General features: G+C 57.1%; 7 protein-coding genes across 27 annotated transcripts in view; 2 read left to right on the top strand and 5 right to left on the bottom strand.

Annotated features, from left to right (window-relative positions):
- Positions 1-26,450, bottom strand: part of LOC119822487 (H-2 class I histocompatibility antigen, L-D alpha chain-like) — a 741,986-nt gene that overhangs the window by 585,599 nt on the left and 129,937 nt on the right. The gene's annotated exons all lie outside the window — the stretch shown is intronic.
- Positions 707-3,042, top strand: Egfl8 (EGF like domain multiple 8). Of its 3 annotated transcripts, none has more exons than XM_038341872.2 (9): positions 707-843; positions 1,211-1,329; positions 1,494-1,616; positions 1,698-1,807; positions 1,907-2,002; positions 2,104-2,274; positions 2,352-2,431; positions 2,513-2,666; positions 2,813-3,042. In XM_038341872.2, exons 2-9 carry the CDS (start codon positions 1,232-1,234, stop codon positions 2,854-2,856), a joined length of 876 nt encoding a protein of 291 aa, XP_038197800.1. In that variant the 5' UTR covers positions 707-843; positions 1,211-1,231; the 3' UTR covers positions 2,857-3,042. The 3 variants fall into 3 exon arrangements, with proteins under 3 accessions (XP_038197800.1, XP_038197801.1, XP_038197799.1); XM_038341871.2 differs by lacking the exon at positions 707-843 and adding an exon at positions 858-1,106; XM_038341873.2 differs by lacking the exons at positions 707-843; positions 2,352-2,431 and adding an exon at positions 856-1,106 and having other exon boundaries at positions 2,104-2,273.
- Positions 2,979-11,465, bottom strand: Agpat1 (1-acylglycerol-3-phosphate O-acyltransferase 1). Of its 5 annotated transcripts, none has more exons than XM_038341886.2 (7): positions 11,227-11,465; positions 5,653-5,852; positions 5,402-5,535; positions 4,956-5,131; positions 4,744-4,839; positions 4,509-4,581; positions 2,979-4,116 (listed from the first exon to the last, which is right to left on the bottom strand). In XM_038341886.2, exons 2-7 carry the CDS (start codon positions 5,841-5,843, stop codon positions 3,932-3,934), a joined length of 855 nt encoding a protein of 284 aa, XP_038197814.1. In that variant the 5' UTR covers positions 5,844-5,852; positions 11,227-11,465; the 3' UTR covers positions 2,979-3,931. The 5 variants fall into 5 exon arrangements, with proteins under 5 accessions (XP_038197814.1, XP_038197813.1, XP_038197816.1 ...); XM_038341885.2 differs by lacking the exon at positions 11,227-11,465 and adding an exon at positions 10,787-10,926; XM_038341888.2 differs by lacking the exon at positions 11,227-11,465 and adding an exon at positions 10,299-10,411.
- Positions 12,061-14,382, top strand: Rnf5 (ring finger protein 5). Its single transcript, XM_038341912.1, has 6 exons — positions 12,061-12,316; positions 13,215-13,233; positions 13,319-13,431; positions 13,521-13,575; positions 13,649-13,766; positions 13,847-14,382. Exons 1-6 carry the CDS (start codon positions 12,177-12,179, stop codon positions 13,942-13,944), a joined length of 543 nt encoding a protein of 180 aa, XP_038197840.1. The 5' UTR covers positions 12,061-12,176; the 3' UTR covers positions 13,945-14,382.
- Ager (advanced glycosylation end-product specific receptor) lies at positions 14,552-17,872 on the bottom strand. 9 transcript variants are annotated; one of them, XM_038341837.1, is made up of 11 exons: positions 17,217-17,872; positions 16,931-17,037; positions 16,631-16,823; positions 16,362-16,449; positions 16,202-16,314; positions 15,935-16,117; positions 15,693-15,823; positions 15,362-15,503; positions 15,108-15,134; positions 14,863-14,986; positions 14,552-14,793 (listed from the first exon to the last, which is right to left on the bottom strand). In XM_038341837.1, exons 1-11 carry the CDS (start codon positions 17,269-17,271, stop codon positions 14,697-14,699), a joined length of 1,260 nt encoding a protein of 419 aa, XP_038197765.1. In that variant the 5' UTR covers positions 17,272-17,872; the 3' UTR covers positions 14,552-14,696. The 9 variants fall into 9 exon arrangements, 8 of the variants coding, with proteins under 8 accessions (XP_038197765.1, XP_038197764.1, XP_038197763.1 ...); XM_038341836.1 differs by having other exon boundaries at positions 16,202-16,289; positions 16,385-16,449; XM_038341835.1 differs by having other exon boundaries at positions 15,362-15,823; positions 15,935-16,289; positions 16,385-16,449.
- On the bottom strand, positions 18,694-22,503 carry Pbx2 (PBX homeobox 2). Its single transcript, XM_038341848.2, is given in 10 exon segments — positions 18,694-19,267; positions 19,369-19,455; positions 19,712-19,800; positions 20,127-20,280; positions 20,386-20,521; positions 20,674-20,864; positions 20,953-21,200; positions 21,414-21,487; positions 22,267-22,364; positions 22,366-22,503. Coding segments are annotated over 10 exon segments (1,293 nt in total). The 5' UTR covers positions 22,489-22,503; the 3' UTR covers positions 18,694-19,174.
- Positions 23,661-26,442, bottom strand: Gpsm3 (G protein signaling modulator 3). Of its 7 annotated transcripts, XM_038341898.1 has the most exons (6): positions 26,244-26,442; positions 25,310-25,535; positions 24,731-24,779; positions 24,436-24,538; positions 24,054-24,253; positions 23,661-23,910 (listed from the first exon to the last, which is right to left on the bottom strand). In XM_038341898.1, exons 2-6 carry the CDS (start codon positions 25,354-25,356, stop codon positions 23,773-23,775), a joined length of 537 nt encoding a protein of 178 aa, XP_038197826.1. In that variant the 5' UTR covers positions 25,357-25,535; positions 26,244-26,442; the 3' UTR covers positions 23,661-23,772. The 7 variants fall into 7 exon arrangements, with proteins under 7 accessions (XP_038197826.1, XP_038197830.1, XP_038197829.1 ...); XM_038341902.1 differs by lacking the exon at positions 26,244-26,442 and having other exon boundaries at positions 25,293-25,361; XM_038341901.1 differs by lacking the exons at positions 25,310-25,535; positions 26,244-26,442 and adding an exon at positions 25,153-25,180.

The raw sequence follows: 26,450 nt of genomic DNA, 5'->3' as shown, positions 1-26,450 counted from the left end.
AGGGTAGGGATGGAGGGCCTGGGGCCTGGGTGCCCAGATGCCTGCTGTGGGGTGGGGACTCCCTTGGTGTTTCCGTCCTCTCAATGCCCATTCTGTTTAGGTTCCTGACTCTGTGTGTTCTTTCCTGCTGAAGACAATTCTCTTCCTGTCCCGGCCTAGGGTTAGGGGGCTGAGCCCCGGGCTCTGGCAGTTTGAGCCTCAGCCTCATGGGTAGAATTGGCCTGCCACCCCCGGACTAGACGAGGGGGCTGAGGGTCAGGGTGGGCATGTGTCATGCCTTTTGACCTTTGTCGGTCAGGGCTGGGTGAGGGGCTATACAGTGAGTCTCCCTTTGCCTGGGAGGAGGAATTCACAGAGACAATAGAGCCCTGTCTGTTCTGGCTTGGGGGTGGTGTCCCCCAACCCCCAATAAATGCCATCAAGGGATGGAGGCAGTTTCCCCTGGTGCCTTGGGCGCCCCTGCCCTTCTGTGACTGCTTTCTTTCCTCAGCTGATCTTGCCTGCTTGGCATGACCTGCCCTTGCTCAGTTCTCCCGTCTCCCTGGTCCTCACATTCTCCCACAGTCTGTGTTAGGTCCAAGGGGGGTGGGTGCTTGTTGCCACTAGAGCCAGAAACTCCTGATTTGGGGGCCTTCAAAGGTTATGTAGTTCCTTCTAAGCAGCTTGGCTGAAGAGAGGGTGAGGGAGGCTTGACTGGCCTGAGACTGAGAGCCTTGTGGGAAGGAGCAGGAGTGGTAGAGCGCTGTCTGGGCCCGCCCCCTTGCCTTTTCCAAGCTGGAGAGGCCCACCCACCAGTCTGAGCGGCAGCTGCTGGGGCTGCAGACTCCCAGGACAGGGAAACAGGTAGGGAGCCGGGAAGTCAGTGGAGGACGGGATTGGGATTGCTTGGCCTTAGGATGGGAAGGAGGCTCCTGAATGAGGAGTGTGTCTGGTGTCTGGTGTGTATGCCATGGTGTGGGAGAGACATGAAGGTGTAGGCTCTCTACAGTTTGAGGGAGCACAGTGAGAAGGGCTGTGTGGGAAGGCTGGCCATGAGCTCCGGGTTAAGGAGAGCCTGACTGATGGCAGGACATGTCCGACGAAATGCACAGGCTGTTGCAGACCATGTGAGTGCTCGTTTAAAAGAGTGAACGTCCTGACCTCAGGAGATTGTTTTAGGAGGGTTGAGGCTAGACCAGCCAGAGAGAAGCCTGTAACTGCTTGTCTGCAGCCCACAGAGTCTGGAAGAACCATGGGGCTCAGGGCTGAGCTGGGCGGTTTCCAGATTGGACTCTCGTTTCTCCTGCTACTGATGTCAGGCGAGGGGCGCAAAGGAGCTTTCAAACAAAGGTGACAGCAAAGGGGGAGGGCCAAGGTGAGGACACTGTGGGTGGGGGCAGACTTGGCAGGATGCAAAACAAAACTGAACATTTAGAATGAGGGCACCTGGCCTCAGCAGCTGCTGAGGGCTGCCACACTCAGTGCCTCCCACCTCCACCCTGGCATGGCTGCAGTGTGGGGGTCTGCTCCAACCAGACCCTGGTGGTTCCACTCCGATACAACGAGTCCTACAGTCAACCGGTATACAAGCCCTACCTGACCCTGTGTGCTGGCAGGCGCGTATGCAGCACCTACAGGTGAGAGGTGACGCCCGAGCACTTCCCCAGAACCAAGCCCAGGATGGGTACCCGGAATCCTGACCCCGTTCTATGTTCTAGGACCACTTACCGCGTGGCCTGGCGGGAGGTGAGGCGGGAGGTTCAGCAGACACACGTGGTGTGCTGCCAGGGCTGGAAGAAGCCACATCCAGGAGCTCTCACCTGTGAAGGTGAGGCTGGGGCTTGAGGCCTTCATGGGAGGCACTGGGTGGTGCTGGGCCTGGCACTGAGCCCAGGTCTTAACTCTCTTTCCTTTCAAATGCGCCCAGCCATCTGCTCCAAGCCTTGTCTTAATGGAGGTGTCTGCACTGGACCGGACCAGTGCGAATGTGCCCCAGGCTGGGGAGGGAAACACTGCCACGTGGGTGAGCAGGCAGGTTGCCCCACAATGGGGGCGGGTGCTGGGATCGCCCCACCCACCGTGGCGCCCTGCCCCCTTCAGCCCCCTCTGTTTTCTGGTAACTAGACGTCGATGAATGCAGGACCAGCTTCAACCTCTGTTCTCATGGCTGTTTGAACACCCTGGGCAGCTTCACGTGTGGCTGTCCGCACCCCCTGGTTCTGAGTTCGGATGGGCGCACCTGTGCAGCAGGGCCTCTGGAATCTTCAACAAGTGCCAGCATCCTCAGTGTGGAGGGTGGGTATGGGATGCCTGGGGGTGAGCCTGGGTCCTCGTAGTGGGCGAGGCCATGCTCACAGTCTTCTCTGTCCTAGTACGGGAAGCGGAACGTGAGGAGCAAAACCTGAGGTGGGAGGTCGCAGAGTTGCGGGCGCGCCTGGAGCGGCTGGAGCAGGCGAGCAGTGGGCAGAGGCTCAGGGGATGCGTGTGCACCCGGGACCTCGCCAGAATCCTGAGGTACCACTTTCCTTTGCAGTGGGCCACACGGGCTGGGGCCTGGGTCCGAGCCGTGTTGCCCATGCCGCCCGAAGAACTGCAGCCAGAACAGGTGGCTGAGCTGTGGGGCCGGGGTGACAGGATCGAGTCCCTCAGTGACCAGGTGCTGCTGCTTGAGGAAAAGCTGGGTGCCTGTGAGTCCCCCTGCTCCTCCTCCACAACTAAAGACATTGTCAGCTCAGCACCTCACCTCAAAACCCTCCCCCTCTGTTCCCCGGGGTCACTTGCTTAGTGTTGGGTGACCTGACTACAGCCACCTCTTCTCTCTGCCATTAACCAGGTGCCTGTGAGGACAACAGCCTGGGCCCAAACTTCCACGGCTGACAAGGAACTCCCGCAGCAGCCTGGATCCCTAATTTATACAGAACCGGCCTTATCTTGGATTAGTAGATGGGGGATCGACCACCTGACCACAGAGGCGCAAAGAGCCACAGAAAGCCCCCAGATCTCTCTTTCTCTTTATTCTCAGTTGTTTGCTGTTATCCCATAATAAAAACCAACCACACAAAACTGGATCCCACTCGTTCCTTCTGCCCCTTGCCTACCTCCTGGGTCTTAGGAATGGGTCTAGAGTGGGAGGCAGGGGAGTGGCCAGCGCCACGGGGAGGAAATGAGAACTGGCTCAGAGGGGCGGTGCCTCAAAAGAAAAATAAATTAAGCGCCCTCCTCTCCCTCTCACCAGGGTCAGGTTCTTTCCCCTAAGGCCCCAGGGAGCAGAGAGCACAGCTTCTAAGGTCCACCACTCCAGAATTTGGTTAGATGGTGCTGGGCCAGGACCCTGGAGACCTCTACCAAAGGGACGGGGAAGCAGAATTGGCATTTGAAGTGTGCTCAGCCCCTGGCATGGGCAGGGATGAGGCCTCCGAGTTAGACGAGCCCAGCCCCGCTGAGGGTGACAGTGTTGAAGAGTTAGGTCCCCAGGTGAGCTGGGGAGGACTCAGGTGCAGCTTCCAGCCACAGCGGGAGGAGTCCTCACGAGCAGATGGGCCCACTCAATCTGTGGACTTGGCGTGAGGAATGGATTGTTCCACAGAACAGATGAGTCCACTGTCCAGTGTGGGGTGGAGAGGAAGAGAAGGCCACAAAGAGACCATTGGGGAAGCATGGGATGGAATGTCTCCCACCCTTGTTTCCAATGAGCCACTTGAGATGAGGGGAGGCAACTGTCCCACAAGACAAGATGGCAGGTGGGGATCGCAGTGGAGACTGTGCCCACGCGGAAAGAGTCCGTGGGTGGGGTGGGGAAGGACATGGAGTGATGTTGTATCCATATTCACTTCAGAAATTGAAGACTCAAAAAGGAGAGTAGGGGGTGGGGGGACCCAGGAAGAGGGACTGGCCCTGCTTCAGGCTCTGGGTCAGAGGTGTGGGGAAGAAGGGGGGAAGGGTAGGAGGAAGCTCAGAGCCGGGCCTCGCCCGCTCCCCCAGGCTTTTTCAGACAGTCACCGCCACCCAGGCCATCAGTGGAGATCTCCCGGAAGACGGTGAGCATAGAGTGCCGGACTCTGTCCGCCAGAGCTGGGACATCATCCGGTGTCAGCCCTTCTGTGGGCACTGGGGACAGCACCCGCACCTGACATCGTCCTGGGGGGGAGGGAATGAGGAACAGCATCATGGCTGGCACTCCTGGGTCTCTGACAACTCTAGTGCCATCCCACTATGCCTTCCTTCCACCTTCCGGGTCTCTCCTGTAAGCCAGGATGACCACTGCTCTGCTCGCCAGCTGCTAACAAAATCCCCAGGCCGCTGTCCAGGCCTCTCTCTAGGATTCCAGTGTGCAGTCACAGTGTTCAGAGCTGTTATCAGTACAGCTCTGCCCACGCCAGCTTCACCTTCCCTTCCAGACTGTTCAGTCCCTCCTGGAGAGACTGGTCCTACCTACCTGGCGCCCCAGTGGGTACTTAAGGTCCCCCGCCTCAGGGACATTCCCCGGCCTCCCCAGACCTGCTCAGAGCGCTCAAGCCAGGCAAGCTTACCCGAGGTGAAGCGGCGTTCCTTCTTGCAGTAGAAGTCTTGATAGGAGGACATGACTATGGGGACAATGGGGACCTGGGGAGAAGAGGCCAAGCCAGGGAGGTGAGTGCATCTGTCCCGGGAAGGAAGGAAGGAAGGAAGGAAGGAAGGAAGGAAGGAAGGAAGGAAAGAAAGAAGGAAGGAAGGAAGGAAGGAAGGGGTCTGGATGCTGATGAGCAGACAGACAGCAGTGATCACCTGGGCCTGGACTGCAAGGTGGAAGGCGCCACGTTTGAAGGGCAGCATGGAACCCTTGTGGTTTCTTGTTCCTTCAGGAAAAACCCAGACTCGCACCTGAGGGAAAGAGGAGGGTCAGAGGCTGCTGTGAGGACACAGCACCGTGTATCAGGGGTTTGCAGCCATTTGCTCCCTAACCCCCCCCCCCCAATCCCCATCGCAGGAGGACTCACATCCTGGGTGAGCAGGGTCTGGGCCACCTCAGACATGACACTGATGGCATCTCCCGTGCGTTTCCGGTCAATGAAGATGACTCCCGCCAACCAGCAGGCCAGCCCCGCAGAGCCAGCCCATAGTAGCTCCCGCTTGGCAATGGGCACACAGCGATCCGGCAGCACCTCCATCATCCCTTGGCGGGGGTGGGGATAGGGTACGGATGAGGGTATAAGCAGGATAGGAGCGGCCACCACCCACACAAACTGAAGAGAGGAGGACTGGAGGAGCCCTGAGAAATCAAACCTGACTAGAGGCATGCGCGCCTGCTGAGGGCAGACCCACCCCGGGAGAGGAGACCTGAGCAGGGGGGACATTTGAGAGGAGGGGGAATTAAGGTCTCTAGGGAAGCAGGGTCAGAAGAGAAGGCTCAGCTAGAGGACGGGGCCCTGTGATGAGGCCTCACCGAGCAGGTCGAGGGAGCTCTGGTGGTTGGAGACCACAACGTAGGGCTGCGTGGGAGGGAAGTGCTGAGCCCCCCGCACCTCCACTCGGATCCCATACAGGTATTTGATGTGCAGCAGCATCAGACGCAAGATCCTGTGGGGTCATGGCAAGGGGGCCCAGTGGGGTCCACTGATGCCCATCTCCATGCCTCGCCTCACCCTTGGGTTCCCTCGGGACCCACTGGCTCTCGCCCCGCCCCGCCTTACTTACTTCATGTTCTCGACATTGCGCCCTCGCAGTGCGCACACAGGGATCGCGAGGATCGCCAGGAAGAGGATCCAGCCGTTGTAGAAGGCCATCTTGAAGAAGTACTTGGCACTGGGGCTGCAGAACCACAGGGTGGACAGCAGGAGGAGCAGCAGCAGCAGCAGTGCCGTCCAGGCCCCGGGCCACAGCTCCATTCTGGTCACCTGTAGGTGAGAGGAGCCAGGTAAACCAGGAGGCAAAGCTGGAAGATCTCTGGGTATGGGACGAACCCAGCCTGAGACAGCTGACCGCTGACTGCTGCAGCTCTGGCTAAGCGATAAGGGAACAGCAAAGGCACAAGCTAACACTTGTGGCTGGACTTTTTTTTTTGAGGCAAAGTTTCAGTTTAATCCAAGCTGACTTGGAGCTCCGTAGCCCAGGGTGGTCTCTAGCTCACAGCGGTCCTCTGACAGGCATGAGGCACCACGGCCTGCTCTGGACAGGCCACTCCTGATGGTGAGGGACTGGGAATATTAAATGCACACCATACTCTTGAGGATTCTGGGTGAAAAGCATGCATGTAAAACACCCCATTAATAACACCCGCTCTGTGCTGGATGCCAGGAAAAAGCACCACCAGTACTGAACCCTCCGGCTCTGATGGGCTCCATTAAAAATACCAACAAAACGGATGTCACTGCTTCTTTTCGCCTTTCTTACTGTGGCTATCAGAAGCTTAGACCTAAATGACTTCCCAGGGGAGGCCTTAACCTCTCTGAAGAGCAGATGGGGGTAGAGTGGGTGAACAGGGAGGGGCGGGAGGAGCAGAGGGAGAGGGAACTGGGATTGGCATAAAAAAATAAGTAAAATTTAAAAATTTAAAACAAAAGAGCAGCTCCATTTTATTTCAGGTAGACAGTGCTGGTTTATACAGTATGTTCAACCCTATGTATGGCCAGGAGCGTTTACAAAGTTCCATCAACATTACTGGTTCCACAGGAAAGAGCTCACCTGGGGCCACACAGCTCCTTAGCAGTAGGTTCTCTGTTAAGCCTAGACATCCTGTGCTCCTGAGCCCTGCACGCGCGCACGCGCGCGCACACACACACACACACACACCAGACATGGTGCCCTGCTGCATACTGTCACTGCACACACACACACACACAGCAGACATGGAGCCCTGCTGCATACTGTCACTGCACACACACACACACACACACACACACACACACAGACACGCACACACGCACAGCAGACATGGAGACAGTGACAGAATACAGTGGAACAAGGAAAAGGCTCATGTCCAAGGCCCAGGAAATCCCAGGCATACACACACATACATAAATTTCTACCATACCTAGTGACAGAGAAAGGAATGTAAACACATGTCTAGAAAAATCTCTTCTCCCCTGGTGGAGTCCTTTATGAGCCTACACACGACATACCAATGCACTTCTGCAGACAGGCAAACCAACCCGACCATTCTCTCCCTCTAGCCTCATGGAGGAGGCAATGTGGGCAGGCAGGTCAGCAAGAGGGGGAGCGGAGTATATGGAACCACCTGCTAGGATGGGGAGAGGCTCAGGCATGGGAGACACTTGCCTGCAGAACCCGCCTTCTGGGTGCTTCCTCTTTACTCCACTGCCCACTGCGGGCAGCAGGGTCACAGCTGATAAAAAGGGTGTTGTGTTGTGGACCTGTCTCCAGGCAGGTCAAAGGCCTTCTTGTCCTGAACCAGCTGTATACCGCACTCCCTTAGCGTTGCCCTCCACTCCCTCCACAGACAGGCTTTTCTGCACCCTAAATCTGAGCACTCCTCTCTCCGAAAGGCCGTTTTTGAGAAGCTGGCTTTGCTTCTATCTCTACTCCATCTCCAGAATGGTTTTCTTGCCTTCCTCAGGTTCATCACAGGTCCTTCGTGAGCTAGCGCTCCGCCACACTGCTCCCTGTAGCTGGCAGGCCCTGCCTCCTCTGGCTCCACACACTCAGTACCACCTTTCCAGGCCCCTGCTTTCACTGCAGATTCCTGGCATATCCCTGACTGTCCCCAGACTGGTCGCGACACTCTTCCTGCCGTCCCTCCTGAATGCTGGGACTGAAGGTGTGGGCCACCACGCCCCAAGTCAGAGGCTGTCAAGGTGTACAAATATGACTTCTGGGCCTCACCCAGACATAATGAGCCTGGGCACCGGGCCAGCCTGTATTGTAACATGCCTTCCAGGTAACTCTGCTGTTCACCGGGCTTGAGAACTGATGATAACACAAAGTGGGTAAGAAGAGTTCACTGGCCGGGCAGTGGTGGCACACTCCTTTAACCCAGCACTCGGGAGGCAGAGGCAGGTGCGTCTCTGTGAGTTCGAGGCCAGTGTGGTCTACAGAGTGAATTCCAAAATGGGCTCCAAAGCTACACAGAGAAATCTTGTCTTAAAAAAACAAAAAGAAAAAAAGTTCACTGGCCTTTCCTGCTCACCTCCTCTGGGCCGTGAGCAGGGACTGTGACAGGACTGTCTTATGTCCATGCCCAGACAGAAGCGGGCTCAGGGAACGCTCAGTAAATCTTGGTGAAGGTTTTCTAAGGCTGTAGACACGCCCACAAATGGATCAGTCAGTAGCAGGGAATATGGTTGTTTTGTTTCCTTTCACGTTGCAGTGCAGGGCTTTTCACAAGCTGGGCACGTGCTGGGACTCTGAGCTACACTTGCAGGCCAGGGATGGACGCTCTGATGAAGGAACATCAGGAAACATCGCCTCCCCCAAATACTGACAACAAGCCTTACAGACACCCAGTTACACACACCACAGGGAAGCCAGCGTACAGACTGAAGATGTCATCTCTCTCAGTTCACAGGGGCGCGACATTGGGGGCTCACCACAGGACGGACTTCACAGCGGTGGAGGGAAACATTAGGGACACAGGTCAGGGGTCAGCAAAGCAAACAAATGGTCCCATGGGACATAGGTGTGGTGACATGGAGGGCAGAAGACCAGGAATTCCAGGCCAGCCTGGCTGCGTGTCAAGTTCAAGGCCAGTGTGGGCTGTGTGAAACTGTCAAACAAACAAACGACTTAGGTGGGCATAGTGGTGTGCCTTTAATCCCAGCACTCAGGAGGCAGAGACAGATAGACCTCTGTGAGTCTGAGGTCAGCCTAGGCTACACAGAGAGACCCTGTCCCAAAACATTTGAAATAAATGGCAGGTGCAACCAGAAGTACATGTTATGATGGTTACGCCACACTGACAGGTCACATCACAGGGCTTGCAGATTTGTGGTGAGAACCACATGAAGGCAAACAAGACCTTTGATCACAGCAGGGCTAGCCACTGGGTCCGACACAGGAAGATCCTGCACACTCCAGGGCTGTGGATGAGCACCTGCGAAGCCAAACAAGCAAGCATGTGAAAATAAAAAGCCTGTAAGCAACATGGAAACCCCCAACAGATGTGACACGCCAAGTCCTCCCGTACACTTGGCACTGGAGCATGTTAAAACTTAACACAAGACATGGGACGTGAAGGATGAGGGCCACTCCGATGGGTGTTTAAACGTCCTTCCCTACAGCGGCAGTCAGCTGAACACAACAACGCAACCTGTCAAAGGCGCTCAGAGCCTCCCACAAGACGCTCCGTGTTAGTACGGGTCCATTCCAACGTGGAAGGCCGCTGAGAAATAAGCGCTTCTGTGCCCGGAGGGTAACGGGTCCTGACAGCATTCCTAGGAAGCAGTCCTAGCCACCCAAAAGTCAAGTGGGGCCAAGGCGCAGCAGAAGGCTGGGGAGCCTGAAGGGAATCCCCTCTCCGCGATTCCCTTGTCCACACCCCCGTCCCAAATTCGGAGTTCCTATCTCTCCCCTCACCCGGCTCGGGCCCGCTAGGCAAGCCCTCCACCTCGGAGCTTGTCCCCAGCGCTCGCCGCTCCCATTCTTCCGCTCAGGCCCCTCTCCCCAGCCACCCTGCCCCCAGACGGCCCTCCCAGCTCCATCCCTCCCCATCCCGGTCCCTTCCCGAGCCCTCCTCCCACCCCTTTCCCGCCCACACCTCAATGGGGCGGGGGGGCTGGGGGACGGGCCCCCTCCCCAGCCAGGCTGCGGCAGCGGTGGTGGCGGCTGGCTCTATCTCTGTCTCGGTGTCGGTGCCAAGGGGGCGACAGGATTTGGGGATGTCCTAGCCCCGGCCGATGGAGGGGTGGTGGGAGTGGGAAGCTGGGCCCATATCGGCAGGAATGGTGGGGGGCCGTACCCCCAACACCCTCCCCACTGCCGGCTCTCTGAGGGCCGGGGCTACTGCTGCCGCTATCTCCCCCACCCCTCCCAGCGCGTGCTGGTTTCCGGGGCTGGCCAGGAAGTAGGTGGATGATGGGCAGCGGGCCTCGCCAATCGCCTTTTCCGAGACCAGCATCTCCTCCCCACGCCGGCCAGACCTCTCGCTGGCCCCGCCCCGGGAGAGCTCCGCGGGGCTCGCGGCCGCTGCCAGCTCCAGCGCTCGGTCCAGCACTTCCAGCACCTGCGCCCCCGGGTCCCTGCTCCGTGTCCTCTGCGTCTCAAGCTTAGTTCACATTGCTCTCTGACCGTTGCCTTTCTTTGAACGCAGCGCTATGCTCAGCCCCTGTAACTCCAGGTTTTCCAAACACCCCTTTTCCTGTCCCCATAAACACACGTTTATAAAGTACCTTCTAAATTCAAGCATTAAGTTCACCCTTTTCTGCCCAGAACTCCATCTGTCCCTGCCGAGCTCTCCAGCTCTCTGTCCACTTGCTCTTTGTCCCGGGCCCCCATCTCCTCCCTCCACCCCCCTTTGGCCTTTAAGGATAAAGGGCCCTCTCTCCCTTACAAGCTTGTTTACCTAAGTCCTTTCAGAGTTCCTTCACTCACCCAGTCTGAGCCAACCGACACAATCTAGCTGCTGGCTTTGGTGGAGTGCACTCGAGACCCCGGGGCAGGAGCATCTCTGAGTTTGAGGCCAGCCTGAGCTACAAGGGAACTAACTTTGACAATGAAACTCTGCTTCCTAGGGGTAATAGAATGGTCAAGGCTGATTCCCTCTCTCGGGACCGGCTCATCACCCCTACCTCCATATTCGCCCTCTCTGTATCTAAACCTCTTCAGCACTCCGGAATCCTCGCTCCGCTGTACCCTCTACTGAGTCCCAGCTTCTCACCTTCCTTTATTCCTGAGTCACACGGACACTTTTTATCAGTGTTGGACAGTCCTGAGCCTGTCTCTGTCTCCCGCCCCTGGACACCTTTGCCTTGAATGAGTTTACACAGCTTGGTGAAGAGCCCTTGGTAGTGGGAGGACTGTTACCTAATTCTGCGCCTTGGGTCACACTGTGGGTAAATGAGTACTGAGTACTGGACCGGCCCAAGCTCCCGGAGGTCCAGCCAAGAAAAAGACCTGCAGGGCAAATTACAAGAAGGGGCGGATCTACTCTATCCTGACAAGCGTCACCCTACGGGTGGGTTGTGCTCCTCGGGCGCCCGCTCAGACCTTTCCTGCTCTTAGGACTTAAGACGGAGCTGAGGTCCACCTCAGTCTGCTCTGTGTCACATTACAACGGAGGCGGGTGGGCCTTGGGCTCGGTTCTGCTCTGAGAATCACCTAGAGAGGCTGAGTCGTCCAACCGAGAGAGTTGGGTTAACACCAGCGCCGCAGACCGATGACCGCACCATCCACACGTCGGGCTAACCCCACTTCTGCTCCCCGCTTCTCCAGGAGGGAGGGGCGGACCCAAGTTCTGCCCTCTACGTCACCCAAGGAGGCCGGGGCCATCTTGAACCCTGCGACCCTGGTACTTCTGCCCTCTTTTCCCGAGCTCAGCACCGGCTCTCCAGGTCTCGGCCAATCAGCGGCGAAGCAAACCGCCCAATCAAGCCGAGAGAGTCCCCGGTCCGAAGGCCCGGATGAAGCCGAGCCGAGGCCTTTGAACCACAGGCCCCCGCCAATAGCGGAGGGGTTGCCATGGCGACAGGACAGCGTTGGAGGGGTGGGGCCGGAGTCGACTCAGCATCCGTCGGGTTGGCCCCCCACGCGCCGCTTATTGCGCATGCTCGCTTCCTGTAGCCACCCCGTGTCGTTCCAGCCAATCGTTTGACTTGGAACCGTACGCTCTAAAGTCCAATAGGAACCCGGACATTCTTCGAAAGCGGAAGCGAAGGAGAGAGAGCGGCTCAGAGCGAGCCAGTCCTCCGGATCTGTGGCTATGACTGGCAGCTGCACAGACGAATCAGAGCCTCCCTAGCCGAGCGCATTATTACCAATCCCTCGGCCATGCACAGTGACTGACGCTCTCTCAGCCAATCAGCATCGTGCAAGGGTAGGCCACGCACACCTTTTCCCGCCCCCACCCTCTAGCGCAAGCCTGTCTTTTGACTCCTGTATGATTGGCAGGCGTCTCGACCAATAGTCATGAGAAAACCTTGAAGTCTGCCCAACGATCGTGGGCAGTAGGCGGTCCTGGTTTGTTGGGGTGTGTGTGTACCGAGTGTGAGTGTATATGTGTGTGTGTCTGGGGGTACTAAGGGGTACGTGGGGGCGAAGCAGAACCAGCCATGGCAGCAGCGGAGGAAGAGGACGGGGGCCCCGAAGGGCCAAACCGCGAGCGGGGCGGGGCGGGCGCGACCTTCGAATGTAATATATGTCTGGAGACCGCTCGCGAAGCTGTGGTCAGCGTGTGCGGCCACCTGTACTGGTGAGAATCCGAGTCGGGGGCATGGGACGAAGGGTGGGGTTCCTCTGAGATGGGGAGCCCGAGAGCGGGGCCGTGCAGTTAGCCCGATGACTCGAGGGCATCCCCGCCCCCCCAGGGAAGGCCTGAAGTGGGGACTGGTGTCTTTTGCTGGTGTGTGTGGTGTGGGGGAGTGTGGAATCGTTTCTGTGCAGATGAGATGTCGGGAAAGGAGGGTCTTAGGAGCAGGTGCATGTGTGTGAGGTGGGATGGGGAATGGAAGACCCTGCACGTTTGTGCTGGTGAGGCTTGAGCCAAGGTACCCCGTTAGATCTACCCAGCTGTTGACATTAAAAACAGATGAGAGAGACTTTTCCGTTTAGGGGAGGTGAGATCTAGGGACTGTGGGTCCATACTGAGATAGGATGTGTGTGGGGGGTGTCAAACCCAAGGACAAAGGCCTTGTGGAAAGGCAAGATCTCCGGAGAGGTTAAAGGGTCATAGAGATAGGGATTTTACTGAGCTTGAAGTGAGAGGGAAAGGGAACCGTAGGGCTGTAACGGTGGGAATCTGGAGGAATGGGAGCAAGAATGGAATTGGGGCTGAAAAGAAACCTGTTGAATTGGGAAATCAAGTTAAGAGGCAGAAAATGGAGAGGTTGAGGGAGGGGTGAGGGGTGGCCGGAGAGAGAGGGAGGGAGGAGTGGACCAAGTGTGTTGAAGAACTTGGGGTATTGAAGATGAGAGAAGCTGGAAAAATTAAGTGAGCAAGTTTGCTGGAAGTTGCAGAAACTCTGGAAAGAAACATAACAATAAAGCAGACAGTACCTGGGAAGACTGGTGCAGTGTGCTCCTGTCCGGTGCCTTGGCTCTTCTGTAGTTTGACCTGTTTTCTCATTTTCTCTTCCTTTTCCTCCATCCAGTTGGCCCTGTCTTCATCAGGTAATGTACTCATGAGGAAACGGAAAGGGCTGGGGACCTTGAAAACTCCCTTTGTGTTCGAACACACTTTGTATTTTCTCTCCAGTGGCTGGAGACACGGCCAGACAGGCAAGAGTGCCCCGTGTGTAAGGCTGGCATCAGCAGGGAGAATGTTGTCCCTCTTTATGGGCGAGGGAGCCAGAAGCCCCAGGATCCCAGGTGAGAGACTCAGACACGGTGCTGATAGACATTGAAGTTTCCGCCCCAAGAAGGGGACAGAAGTGCTGATTCCCTCTCTCTTTCCTCAGATTGAAAACTCCACCCCGCCCCCAGGGCCAGCGACCAGCTCCAGAGACCAGAGGGGTGAGTCTCCTTGTCCAGCTGTGTCCCCCGGTGCCAAAGCCTGTGGTTTCCCTGATCTTCCCTGCCTCCCTAGGGCTTCCAGCCGTTTGGTGACACCGGGGGCTTTCACTTCTCATTTGGTGTTGGTGCTTTTCCCTTTGGCTTTTTCACCACCGTGTTCAATGCCCACGAGCCTTTCCGAAGGGGTGCAGGTAAGAGCTTTCCCCGAGTTCCTGCCAGGACCCCCTCCTGGCCTGCAAGCATGCTGCTGACGCTTTCCTTTCTCCTACAGGTGTGGATCTGGGACAGGGTCACCCGGCCTCCAGCTGGCAAGATTCCCTCTTCCTGTTCCTTGCCATCTTCTTCTTTTTCTGGCTGCTCAGTATTTGAGCTGCATCTCCACCCTGCCCACCTCTAGCTAGAGGAGAATCAGTATTGGGGTTCCTGCTGGCCATCCCTTGCTTTTGGACCACCCTCACTTCCATGCCCTGTCTCTGTCGGCGGAGGCCTCCTTCAGGGGGCCATGGGGAGGAATGACGTCCGCTGCGGATAGGAGAATCTGCTGCTCTGTGCTGCCGGCTCAGTAGCAGTCCTTCTCACCCAGAGGAGGACGGACTAGAGACAGCCGCCCAATTCCCCTCTGTTCCAATCCTTTGCTCCCCAGATTTCTTGATTGGGTGTTTAAAGGTGGGCTCTCCCCCATCCTCCCCTTGTTGATTTAATTTAATTGTTCTCTCCCACCGTCTAATATGAGTTCTCTTAAGTGTCTCCTTTCCACTCCTCACTACCTCCTTTATTACAAAATGAATTAAAAAAAAGATGAAATAATCTGTTGGCAAATCTTCCCAATCCTTCCCTTCTTCCAGGATAGGTGCCTCTTCCGCCCAGCTTGAACAGATGCTTGGCACGGTGGGAGGCATGGGGTGAGCCCCTCCCCTGCAGGGCTCCCAGGGATGCAGGGGTGAGGTCACTTCTCTCACAAACAGACCACAGGTAGGCAAGTGTGTCAAGTGTTTACTCAGCATGGGTCGGGTGGGCTCTGGTTGTAGAAGGAACAGTATGAGGTGGAATGGGGCTCGTACGTGGGAGAGGGAGGACGAGGGCGGGGAAGGAACTGGTGGACAGAGTCTGCCTGGGCTCTCCTAAGGTCCCCCTGCCACATTCTCTGCTGTTTCGGCGTCCTCTGACTGATTCAGCTCCGCGCGTTCCTCCTCGTCCTCCTCGTGTTCTGGGGCCTTCCTGAGAAGGAACGGTACCCTAGCCTTCCGGTGGCCCACTCTGCAGCCCGGGGGGGCACCTTTCACTCACCTCTCCTCTCTGGGTTGCCGTTTTCGCCACAGGATGACCCCAACGATCAGGGTGGCCATTCCCAGGCCTCCTAGGATCCCCAGGGCCAGGGCTAGCGTCCCCAGCCCAGCCCCACCCACAGAGCCTGTAGGGACATAGGGAAGATTGAGGGCACAGCTCCAGCACCCGGCTCCTTCCTTGTTGACTCTGCCCCAGTCACATGCGGCAGTCACACGCTTCCCTCTGACTCTACTCCAGTCCCTCACCTGCAGCCGGCCCCTCCTGGCCTGTTTCTGGAAGACAAAGAGTAGTCTGAGGGAGGACTGGAGCTCGGATGGGGCTGTCTGGGGGGAGGCCCAGAGGCATCTCCCTTCAGTGAGTGGGCAGGGTGAACTTCTCTCTTGACAGGATTGTTGTGGAGCCGATGAGGCCTGGGTGTTGGGTGCACTGAGGGGAGGGGTGGCATGGCTCTTGGGGATCATGTGAGTAGGGCAGGGAGTTGGATCTGTGGAGGGGTTACCTGTGATGCTGATGCTGACAGGGGGGCTCTCCTGAGGCCCGTGGCTGGGATGGGTGGCCACACAACTGTAGATCCCCTCATCCTCATGCCCTACCTCAGGGAGGAGCAGCACAGGGTTGGAAGCAAGGGGCAGGGGTGTACCCTGGTGGGGAAGGAGGGAGATGGGTAAGAACCCCTGGCCACATTCGTGACTCGTGCCTTCATTCCCACAGCCCCACATTGTGCCTTCAGCCCACCTCTCAGGCTCCCCTCCTCCTGCCAGTTTCCCAGCTCTGTGGCTTCCCTCCGCATGCCACGGTTTCCCACCTCTCAGGCTTCCTAGGCTACTCACATCCTTTTTCCAGTGGATCTGAGGAGGGGGCTGAGCTGAGCTGACACAGGTCAGGGTCACAGTCCCACCGGGAGCGACTGTTCCACCTTCCGGTTCAACCAACAGCTGGATCCCCTCTGGAGGCACAAGCTCTGGGCGAGGATGGGCATGAGGCCATCAGCTTACCTGGAAGCAGGTCTGATGGCCCTGGGGTTGACCTCTGCCTCCCGGACAGCCAGACCAGGCCCTCCCTCCCTGCTCACCCCTGACATGGGTCTTGATGGGGGTTGCGTTCAAGGGCCTGCGTCGGGGAAGGCCCAGGCTGAAGCTGCAAGAGAAGGTAGGATGGGTGGTTCCTCCTGGGGCTGGGGTCACTGTCAGCTCTGACTGCAGCGTGAAGAGCCCTGTCTCGGGGTGTCTCCTGGTCTCTTCCTTCACGATTGTTCCTGTAGTGGGTAGGACAAAACTCCAAAAGCATGTGGGAGCATGCTGGGGAGAAGGCAGTCGGGTACAGGGCACCAGGCACTCACCTTTGCCATCAGGAATCAGGAGTTTCCCATCCAAGTGCCAGCTAAGGGTCCCTGCAGGGTAGCTTCCCTCTGACACACAGGTCCCTACCTGGAGAAAGAATGGAGCCGTCGTCCTCTAACTATGGGAGACCATGCAGGCCCACAGATGCGTTCAAAGGACCCTTCCATTTTCTGTTTCTGTACCTTATTAGGGACACCAGCTGTGAGTTCAGAGGCAGGATCCACAATTTCTGGCTTCCCAGGAATCTCTGGAGGGAAAGTTCCAATCAGAAGCTGCCTCTTGAAGGTTCTCACACTCCAGGCATGGGAACCAGGGCCATGGAGATCAGAGGTCCACATACGCCAGGGCCAAGGGTCAAGGGCCAAAGGGGAAAAAGAAGGCATTTTCTAAAATGCAGAGTGACTTAGCCAAGGCCATGGAACCCTTACGGTAGACTCGGACACGGTAGTTGGACTTGACCTCCTTTCCGTGCCTGTTTATTGCCCGGCACCGGAAAGTCCCCTCATCCACGATTCCAATAGCTGGAAGGAGGAGGGAACCGTTGGGGAGGATTCGAGCCACGCTGTCCCAGGGTCCTCCCTGGGGAGACAGGACCTTCCAAGCTTCAGTGCGGCCTGTGTTCTGCAAGAGGAGAGAAGCCTAAGCCATCCAGGCGGTTTGGGGAATGGCTGACCAGACAGGGAGGGGTGCTCCTGAGGTCGAGAGGCCAAGCGGGATGGCCTTCTTACCAGTTTCCATTCTAGCTGCTGGGGCGGTTTCCTAGGGGCCCCCTTACAGCTCAGGACAAGCGGCTCTCCGATCCGGGCTGTGATGTTCTGACCACCAACTGCGGCTCCTGGGTGGTGGTATCAGGGGAGAGGGGCAGAAGGGGAGAGGGGTGGCCAGTGGGTAGGACAGGTGGGTAGGGGGCTCTGGTAAGTGGTGCCCAGATTCTAGGCATTATCTAGGGAGAAGGGAGGTCCTGGGGAGAGGGGAGCTGGACCTAAGAGGGTCAGTGGGATGGGAGTTGCTCACCCCACAGAGCAAGGACCAGCACCCAGGCTCCAGCTGCTGTCCCTGCTGGCATCATGCTTCCTCCCCAGGCTCCTGGTGCTGTCTGCCCCTTTCCCTGCTGTGGCCACTGCCCTAGGTGGAGCTTGTACCCTCTACCCTCCCCCCATCTCCCATCTTGTCCCTTCACAGAGAATGCCAGGAATTCCTGCCTCTGGGACAAGAGTCCTTCAGGTACTAGAAGCAGCGGTCTCACCCCGCCCTGGGGCACTGCCAGCTTCTGGGCACAGCCTCTCCCGGAGCAGGGTTGTACCCCACCGAGGGTCTCATTTCCTCCAGCCCACCATGTTCCATCAGTCCCGACACACAGGGCTCACGCGCTCCATCTTGGCTGGGGCAGGTTGCTAGGCAACATGGGTAACCTGGTCTGTTGTCATTCTGGGATCTTAGTAGTGAGGACAGGACAGAAACCTGTTGGGGCTTCATTCAGAATTACTCTTTTTGGGAGGGTTTCTAGTGTTGTTGTTTTGAAAAAAATCTCAACTAAACCCAGGGAAAAAAGAAATCTCTTTATTTAAAACTGCATTTTTTTTTCTTTGTGAGTCTACAAGTTTACAGGCAAGGAGAGAACTGCCCCGGCCCTGCCTCCCAACACCTTCCTGCCTGGGCCTTTGGTGGGAGGGACTCCCCACTGTGACAGTCCTGAAGATCCTGAGGATGTCTGAGGGGGTCAGAAGGGTTCAGGGCTGAGATGAGACCTTGTTTATGTCTTCACTCATACCTGGCATTCTGCGGCCTCCCTCTTCTCCCCACCTCCTTGATTTTGGCATGAGATTAAAAAAAAAAAAATGAGCAGAAACACTTGTTTCTGGGAAACCGGGGGAGAGAGACACATGTAAGCGCCCAGCCCGTGTTTAGCAAATTTGGCAAGAACACCCTCCATTCATTCTCCACTCTGCAAAGGGTTTAACAAAAAAAAAATTTTTTAAAGCCTTTTGACTTTTTCAGAATTACTGAATTCAGTCCAGCCTTGCCCACAGGTTATTGGGAGAGGGAAGACAGGAGGCTAGAGGGGCATCGTGCTCCATGTCAAATACAGCAGTGATTTGCCGGCACAAGCTAGTGACACCTAAGTGACCAGGTGAGGACACGGTGCCTGCGAGATCCACTTCCCCCGTGGGAGGCCTGGAGCAAGTGGCTGCCACCACTGTGTTTGTTCTTTCTAGGCCCCTTTGGCTCTTACTTCTCACATGGGTAAACAAAAATAAATCAGTATGTTTATTTAAAAAAACACACGCGCACACACACACACACACACCAAAATCCCTACTTCTTCAACTATTAAAAACTAAGGATCACCACTACCAACAAAAACAATTAAAAAAAATACAGACAGATCCCAGGTTTTCTAAAAAACAAAACCAACTCCAAAGCCCAGCCAACGATTCTCTAAAGTAGCAGAAGCTCCCTCCGAGGTAGATAACTGAGTCAGACACTCCTGTCCACCGAGCGAGTCTATTGGTTTAAGATGAGCTGCGTATGAGGTAATAAAGCCGTCTGGAGGGGCAGAAGGTGGGGGTGCACGGGGAGGTGTTGGCCCAGGGCCTCTGTCCAGGAGTCCCCATTTTTGGCATCTCTGGGTCGGGCAGGGCTGACATCTCCAGATTCCAGAGTATTTAAGTGGGGTGGGGAAAAGAAAGCAGGGAGCCCAGAGACAAACGGAATAGTTGGTGTAGATTTGAGAGATCTGAGAAACACATCTGTTTTCTGTGTGAGGGGGAAAAGACGGAAAAAAGGGGGACACCTCACTTTCCCTGCCATGTAGTCAGCACCCCAGCACTGAGTGTCCAGTTGGGGAGAGCACGACCCCATCTGCCCTTCTCTGTGTTGTGCTTCTGTTGGGGTTTGTCCTTTAGATGCCCAAGTCCTCTTCAAGAGTTGCCTGGTGGGAGCCCCCAGCCCTGTGACCTTGAGGGGCAAGGTCAGTTGGAGGTGTCAGAGTGAACACTTCCCGGGCCCTCTGTTGGGGATGTCACTGAGGATGGGGTCACAGCCTCCTGCCAGCCGCCATTGGCCTGGAAAAGAGAATGAAAGTCAGAAGGGGAAAGAAACCCTGTGTGGGGATCATACTCCATCCTGGTTAGTGCGAAAGTTGGAGGTCCTGTGATCCACTTACCCGCATTTCTCGAGGGCTGTATATCTGGCCTCCCCCGAGGTTATCCCCATAGCTCCCTGGCCCCATTGAGTGTCGGAGGGTTTCTACCTGCAGGGGACAAAGAAAGACATGACACACGGACACAGGACACAGGAAGCCTTAGGCAGGCCTTGTATGCTTGGGGGTGGGGCTGGTGACATAGCTCATGCAAGCCTGAAGATCTGGTTCTGGTCCCCAGACCCCACCTAAAGGCAGGAGATGACGGCAACCACAGAGCTGCCCTGACTTCAGCACATGCAGTGGCACATGTACCTGCCGCCCCACCATGCATACCATAAAAGAGAAAAGAGCTAGGGCTCCTGACCTGAGAGGCAGGGTAGGAATCTCCGTTGAGCCCGGGCATCCCCAGAAACATGTCTCCGGATCCTGAGAGATTGAAAGAGCCGCCAGAGCCTTGGGAGAGCAGAGAGAGAGAATTAGAGAAAAGCACAGGGGATCATCTGACTGTAGACAGGAGATGAACACAACCCTTAGCTCCCAGAAAGCAAACTCCGGGAATGCACATGGATTGCATACAAATTACCCACAGAACAGCAGTCCCACCCCCAGAGCAGGCTATCTGGGAACCTTCCCTGCCTATCCACTGAGGAGACCCTCCCCTTGACACCAACACCCCTGGTCTCTTTCACCCCAAAACATCCTCTTCGCTATCATCTTGCATAGATAGGAAGCATGCAAAGCAGCCAGCTAGAGTGGCTGTGGGTGGCCGTGGGCTCCACCTGCAGAGGAAGGAGGCGTTGGGGAGCTGGTGCGGCTGTGGCCCCCCTGGGCGACGGACACGGCTGTCTTCACAGCATAGATATTGGCCTCCTCTTGGAACTTCCCAATATTTTTCTTGTAGCGAATTCGCTTGTTACCAAACCAGTTAGAAACCTGCAGGGTTGGGCAGAAGGGGTCAGGCAGAACCCCTTCTCCGGGACACCCTGCCCAGGTAACACCTGAGAACTCTTTGCCTCTTGTTCCCCCTCCCCAAAGTACCTGAGAGACAGTGATGCCGCACTTCTTGGCGAGCTCCTCTTTGGCCTCCTCACTAGGATAAGGGTTACTCAGGTGGGAATAGAAATATTCATTCAGGACCTCGGTGGCCTGCTTGCTGAAGTTCCGGCGTTTCCGTCTACAAAGGAAGAGAACCGTTGAGCCTGCCAAGAAACTCCAGGAGGTATCACTATTACAGTGACCTGGGGACACGGCGGCCCAGGGGTCCTGGAGAAGTATGGGAGGGAACCAGGTACTGGAGGGCCAGGCTCAGGGGTCCCTGAGCCCCACCTGGCATCCAGGAAGCGAGAGCGCAGGATCATGACAGCCTCGCAGGTGCTCTGCTTCAGCTGCATCTGGATGGCGCTGAACTTGCGATGGATGATGCTCACCATCCGCTCCATCTCCTTGGGGGCCACAGGACGAGTGCGGCTCTGCTCCCGCAGCAGGTTCATGACGTGGGTTGTGAACTCATTGCAGGCCTGTTGGGGCAGGTGGGCTGCTGAGGAGCTGCTCTGTGGCTTGGGGAGACCTCCAGAGCCTCTCGCTCCCTGGGCCTTCTCTCCTCACCTGTTCGTACTTCTCCAACTCCGAGTGGTAGATATGGCGGATCTGAGCGAGCTTGCTTCGATAGTCTGAGTGTTCAATGGAGTTGTCTGGGGACACGCCACCTCCTGAGGCTGCGGCGGCTGCAGCTGCCGCTGCGGAGCCCCCCCCTTTCTCTGGTCCAGCCACACCTTCTGCCAGAAGCATGTTGTCCAGGCGCATCAGCTGCGGGTCCACCGGCTCCTCCTCTTGGGAGCTCCGAATGCTAAGGCCTAGCAGGCAGGCAAGTGGACTTAAGGCCCCAGGAATCCTCCACCCAGCGGTCCAACCTCCTAGTGTCTGTTCAAGACTCAGTTCCTTCCCCAATCCCTTTCCAGCAGCCTCCCTGGGTCTCACTTTCCTCAAGGCTTCAAGCTGTCAAACTCTGAGCCCTGGAATGAGCAAATCCAGTTCTCAGAGGTGAGAAAGGGGGGACACCCACGTACCAGTTTTCTCCTTGATTTCACACAGGACACTAAACAGAGCAGGCTTCATTCGGTGACAGTTTAGGGCGTGTTTCCTTAGGAGGAATGGGAGGAGAAAGAATTCAGGGGCCAGGAGAGAGGAGAGGGGTGCCAGGGAACGAGGTGGGGGCATAAATCTGAGGAGGGGGACGGCCGGAATGGGGGTGGAATGGAGTTGGAAGGGCAGTTCTTGCAAGATCAGCTGCCATGGCTCCGGGAAGCCGCTGGGCCAAAGGAAGCAGAAGAAGCAGGCAAAGGGGTTAAGGTCACCATGGGCGGGCTGAGGCTAAGGAAGAAGGTTCAAGCAAAAAGATGGAGAAAGGATCTCGAGATGACAGGAAATAAAGGTGACTAGGTAGGTTCGGGAGTAAGGGAAACAGAGGCTGAGATGGAAGAAAGTCAGTGTGAGGTGGCAGGGGGCCTGGAGGGGGGTGCCCCCTACCTGACACTTCAGTACAGTGTGTGGGAAAAGCCTGTGAGGGCTCTTGGAGGCCCCAATCACGGCGGAAGGGAGTGTGTGGAGATCCTGGATCCGAAGAGAATGGGGCGGGCTAGCTGGATAGTTAGGGAAGGCAGCGTCGGCTGAGAACAGTTTCTAAGTCTGGGAGTCAGGAGATGGGCCAGCAGAGTGTAGGGGTCAGCAAAAGGTTAGGAGGGAGTGAGACCACCTGGGGTTCCCTCTGTACGGGTTTTCGGGCCTAGGGGCAAAGCGAGCTTTGAGAGACCACCAGAACTAAGGAGAGAAAAGAGTTGCCAGATCCAGAGAGGGCCCTGGGGGAGGGGGGCTTGCAGGGACTCAGAGCTGTGAGCAGGGTCCCGGGGTGGGGGCACTCACTTGGCCTGGGCCTCGTCCAGGCTCTGGTCGGTGATGGTCATTATCTGTTGCAGAATGTCCCCGATGTCTTGCTTCCCTCGGCCTCCCGGGACCCCCCCCACTTCCCCCAACGGGGTCTCCGGCACCCGGAGGCTCGCCAGGGCCCCCGGGCTCCCCACCCACCAGCCCCAGGCTTCCCCGGCCCCCGCCCGGAGGGGGCGGCCCCAGCAGCCGCTCGTCCATAGCTGGGGGGGGCCCTGAGGCCCCCTCCCTGCTCGCCCCTCCCCCCTCCGGTGACTTCCCCCCCCAAACTCGCCGGGGCCGCTGCTCCCTCCGCCCCAACCCCGCCCGGCAACCCGCCTCCCGGCTCCCTCCGGGGGTTCACCCCGGCACTGAACGGGAGACCCGGGGTGCCGCCTGGGCACCCCCACAGGAGACCCCGGCCCCCGGCGGCGGAGAAAATGGAGCCGGGGAGAGAGAGGGAGAGAGAGAGAGAGAGAGAGAGAGAGAGAGAGAGAGAGAGAGAGAGAGAGAGAGAGAGAGAGAGAGAGAGGAGGCCCAAGCGGGGGTGTGTGTGCGAGAGAAGGGAGGAGGGAGCAGGGGGAGCGAGGGAGGCGGCTGGGGGAGGGGAGCGGGAGGAAGAGGAGGGGAGGAGAGGAGGAACGGGGAGGAGCCGGGGGCGGGGAGACGCAGGCCGGGCGGCGGCGGCGGAAGGAGGCGGGGAGCGGCCGGGCGGCCCGGGAGACACGGGCCTGGCCCCGGGGCTGGCCGGGCTGGCGCGGGGCTGGGGCTGTCGGCCACCTGGGTTCCGAGCCCACCGTCGGGGTGGCGCGGACTCCGGCCGCTGGAATGTTCTCCGACAGCTCAGTTCATATTTCTTGTTCTAATGACTCCCCTCCCTGTTCGACTTAATTAAAACCGGGAGACTGGGGGCTGGGGGAGACGATTAGGGAGGTCTCCAGCCGCTGCTTAATGAGCCAGTAATTAACCAGCCAGGGAGGGGAGTTGGCCTCTGGCCAGATCGCGGAGAGCGGCTGCCCCAGGCGTCACCTACCCACCTTGCACACCCACCCACCCCCAGATACCAGTCTTCAGTCCAGAGGGGAATTATATTTATTCATACAACCAAAACATCAGACAGACTCAGCAGCAGGGTAGGCGGGTGGGGCTAAGGTTCGCTAAGGCCTCTAGGCCCCTCTGCCTTCGGACTTGGGGTGCTAGTGGCGGATAGTTGTCTTAATCTTTTCCTTTTTCTCTTACTAGGCAGGAAGGGGCAGGCCTCAGCCCTCACACCCTGTTTAGTAGTTTGAAAGCTCAGGATAGAGCTGTGTCCACCCTACCTTGCTTATTTTCAAAGTCAGAGTACTTGCCCCAAGTCCAGTTCCCTGGGGAAGTAGGTGGTGAATACTGTGAATACTGCCGGGTCTTCAGTCTCTGGTTACTGGTACCCCTGCCACACAGGGTTGAAGACATGCCGGGTGGCCCAGCTTTGAGTCCCAGAGAGTAGGGCTGTTTGGGAGTTAGGTCTCAGCAGGTGTGTGGAGGGGGCAGGGATCTCTGCTCCTCCATTCGACCTCCACCCTGAACTCGCAGTAGCAACTCCAGGAGCTCCTGTCCCCCAGGGGGGAGGGGCGGCTCTGACCGCTGGGCTTCCATCCGCTGGCACTAGAGATGTGGAGGGAGAGGGCAGTGGTAGTCGGGTGGTGGGTTTGGGTAAGCCGGCTAGGGTTGGTGTAGGGCAGATAGGAAATCTCTGCCGGCGACGAGGGGAGTAGAGGCTGGTCAAGGGACTAAGACGTCCCCCTTACCTGGTGACTAAGGATGGTGCTGTAGAGCTGTTCTCTGTCCTCAAGAAGTCGGGGTGGGGTTGGGGCTAGGCTTGGGGGGACCTGAGGAGTGTGGAAGGTGGCCCTCTGTTCCTCTAGGCGGCGGGACTGGGCCTCAGCCACCAAGTCGAGAAGGAGCTCGGTCTGCAGGGAGAGCAGGGAGCCCGACCGGGGGCCCAGGGCTATGGGAGAGAAGGGAGGAGGGCTAAGACCCAGAGACGGTGGCAGAGTGGAGTAGCAAGGGATGGGGACAGGTGAGCTGACAGACTGTGGGTTAGGGACTGGTGGGTGAGCAGGTACGATGGTTAGTGGGCCTACACTGGGAAACGGAATGGGTTAGGATCTCCCAGGGTTGGTGGGGTACCTGTGTGGCGGGTTCCTGGAGGAGGAGGGGAGGGAGGAGCAGATCGCCAAGGCCGAGTGGTGGAGTTCACAGGGGGCCAGCCCTGATCATCTTTCGGGGAACCCTGATGCCAAGACATGTCCGTACCAGTCAGGGGGAGGTGTGGGCAGAGGGTTAGGCCAGTGACCCATTTCCCGTGTTTCTGTTCCTGCCTCAGTGTGCCCAAGGTTTTCCAAGTCTCCTGTGTCCATCCGTCTCTAGGTCCTCACGGGGCCTTCTCCCTGTGTTGGCCTCCCCACCCCGGCACCCAGCTCACCTGCTCACCATCCTCTTCTTCCGGGGGTCTTTCGGCCTCCATCCCTGGTCTTGGGAAGAGATACTGATGGGGGAGGGGTGACTGGAATTTGGAAGGAGGACCGGAACCCTGGGTTCCTGAGGGGAATGGGGGCTGGAAGGGGTGGGGGGTGAGCTGGGGGCTGGATGCCTGGGTACTGAGCAGGAAGCTGGGTTCCTGGTCAGCCCCCCCATGGGCCCCGCCCATCTCTGTCAACTTCCTTCATTCTCTCTTCCCACCCAAACAGCTTGTTTGACCTCTCTTGCCCCAGGGGAGGACAGAGACCGGGAAGAAGTCCAGCTGCAGGAGTGGCGCAGGCTCCCCACTGGGACAGACTCTGGCCTTCTCATTTCCAGAGCCTCAGTAGCCCCTCTAACCGGCCACACTGCTCCCTCCATCCCCACCTCTCCTGCAGCTCCTCTCTGTCAACACCGGAACTAGCTCTAACACAGGAAGTGGTTTCACTCTTTGGGATCCCCCTCCCCCAAACTAGGCTCCTTCCCTCCCTCAGACTGATCCTGATGTAGGATTTGGCCCTTCTCACCTCCTCTCTCGACTTACTGGGTCAGGGAAGGTGTGGTGCTAGAAGGTTTGGATCCAGGGTGCATTGCTCTCAAATACAAGCTTGGGTCCTAACAGTGGCCCAACACACAGGAAGTAGTCAGGGACTGGGAGTTGGCTATCACTGCCCTCCCCTCAGGCATCGCAGAAGGGATCCGAGTGTGACCGTGTTCACTGGCAGCTGAGCTTGTGTAGACAAAGGTTGGGCAAAGACTTGCCTGGGCTCCTGGAAGTGGAATACAGAACTTAATTTGGCTTTTGAGCAGTTCTGGTTAGTCCCAAGAGGGAGCAGGATCAACACCTGGGTCTTCAAATGGCCACCTGCCGTGTGAATTTAGAGCTGAGTGGCTTGGAAACTTGAAAGGGGATGAAGGGAGCCCTGCCTTTTTAGGTGAATGACATCTTCGGGTTTCGGTGTGTGAAAGGGTGAAATGGCCTTTAGTGGCACTCATAAGAATTAGGAAGTGTTAATTGTAATGGGCATGTGGCGGATACTCTTTAAACGGTGGCCGATGCTCTTCCAGAATGCCTCCTGACTGTACATCACAGGCTTTTCAGTATTGAGGTAAAGCCTTGAGGCTGCAACGCAACTTCAAGATCCTCCTGTCTCCCGTTATTGAGACCTTAGGCATCTCTGGCTAGAGCTAAATGTCCTTGGATGAGGGACACAGCATATATCACCTTGTGTATTTGACTAGTAGAGACTCTTGTTTTTCAGATAATTCCCCCAGTGAACTACGATCCCCAATTTGTGTTTGCCCTTAATTTATAGTTAACCTCCTTTTACCTATGTGGATGAACCTAGGGTACTAAGTTTCCCAAACGCTATGCACAGTCCGATTCCTCGGACAAACAAAGTAACACTTTAAATCAGCTTTATTATCACGAGTTTGGGGTTCTTAGAGATAGCAGAGGCTAGAGAGCAAATTCTCACCCCTGCACCATTTTCCTGGGGGGGACGGAGGGAGGTCAAGGAGTCATCTGGGGAGCGGCCACTGGTTACGGCTCATCATCCACACGCCCAGCACATAGTAGGTGTTCAATAAATATTTCCCCTTGGGAAGCCATACACAAGACTTTTTTTTTTTTGTAGTTTTTTGATACAGGGTTTCTCTGTAGCTTTCAAGCCTGTCCTGGAACT

The sequence above is a fragment of the Arvicola amphibius genome, chromosome 9 (assembly GCF_903992535.2).
Source record: "Arvicola amphibius chromosome 9, mArvAmp1.2, whole genome shotgun sequence".
Taxonomy (NCBI): domain Eukaryota; kingdom Metazoa; phylum Chordata; class Mammalia; order Rodentia; family Cricetidae; genus Arvicola; species Arvicola amphibius.
The sequence above is the reverse complement of the archived record's forward strand: the minus strand, read 5'-3'. Positions and strand labels throughout refer to the sequence as shown.

Excerpts from the sequence above, each read along its gene's own strand:
- Ager (XM_038341829.1), bottom strand. The coding sequence starts at position 17,271 with ATGATGCCAGCAGGGACAGCAGCTGGAGCCTGGGTGCTGGTCCTTGCT. Across the intron at positions 16,824-16,930 it reads AGCAGCTAGAATGGAAACTG|AACACAGGCCGCACTGAAGC; the intron begins GTAAGAAGGCCA and ends CTCCTCTTGCAG. Across the intron at positions 16,290-16,384 it reads CAGCTGGTGTCCCTAATAAG|GTAGGGACCTGTGTGTCAGA; the intron begins GTACAGAAACAG and ends TTCTTTCTCCAG.
- Agpat1 (XM_038341886.2), bottom strand. The coding sequence starts at position 5,843 with ATGGAGCTGTGGCCCGGGGCCTGGACGGCACTGCTGCTGCTGCTGCTC. Across the intron at positions 4,840-4,955 it reads AGACCCTGCTCACCCAGGAT|GTGCGAGTCTGGGTTTTTCC; the intron begins GTGAGTCCTCCT and ends TCTTTCCCTCAG. Across the intron at positions 4,582-4,743 it reads ACCTTGCAGTCCAGGCCCAG|GTCCCCATTGTCCCCATAGT; the intron begins GTGATCACTGCT and ends TCTTCTCCCCAG.
- Gpsm3 (XM_038341896.1), bottom strand. The coding sequence starts at position 24,955 with ATGGGCGGGGCCCATGGGGGGGCTGACCAGGAACCCAGCTTCCTGCTC. Across the intron at positions 24,539-24,730 it reads AAGAAGAGGATGGTGAGCAG|GGTTCCCCGAAAGATGATCA; the intron begins GTGAGCTGGGTG and ends TCTTGGCATCAG. Across the intron at positions 23,911-24,053 it reads GCACCATCCTTAGTCACCAG|TGCCAGCGGATGGAAGCCCA; the intron begins GTAAGGGGGACG and ends CCACATCTCTAG.
- Egfl8 (XM_038341871.2), top strand. The coding sequence starts at position 1,062 with ATGGCAGGACATGTCCGACGAAATGCACAGGCTGTTGCAGACCAT. Across the intron at positions 1,808-1,906 it reads AGGAGCTCTCACCTGTGAAG|CCATCTGCTCCAAGCCTTGT; the intron begins GTGAGGCTGGGG and ends AAATGCGCCCAG. Across the intron at positions 2,275-2,351 it reads CAGCATCCTCAGTGTGGAGG|TACGGGAAGCGGAACGTGAG; the intron begins GTGGGTATGGGA and ends TCTCTGTCCTAG.
- Rnf5 (XM_038341912.1), top strand. The coding sequence starts at position 12,177 with ATGGCAGCAGCGGAGGAAGAGGACGGGGGCCCCGAAGGGCCAAACCGC. Across the intron at positions 13,432-13,520 it reads CAGAAGCCCCAGGATCCCAG|ATTGAAAACTCCACCCCGCC; the intron begins GTGAGAGACTCA and ends CTCTTTCCTCAG. Across the intron at positions 13,576-13,648 it reads CAGCTCCAGAGACCAGAGGG|GGCTTCCAGCCGTTTGGTGA; the intron begins GTGAGTCTCCTT and ends CTGCCTCCCTAG.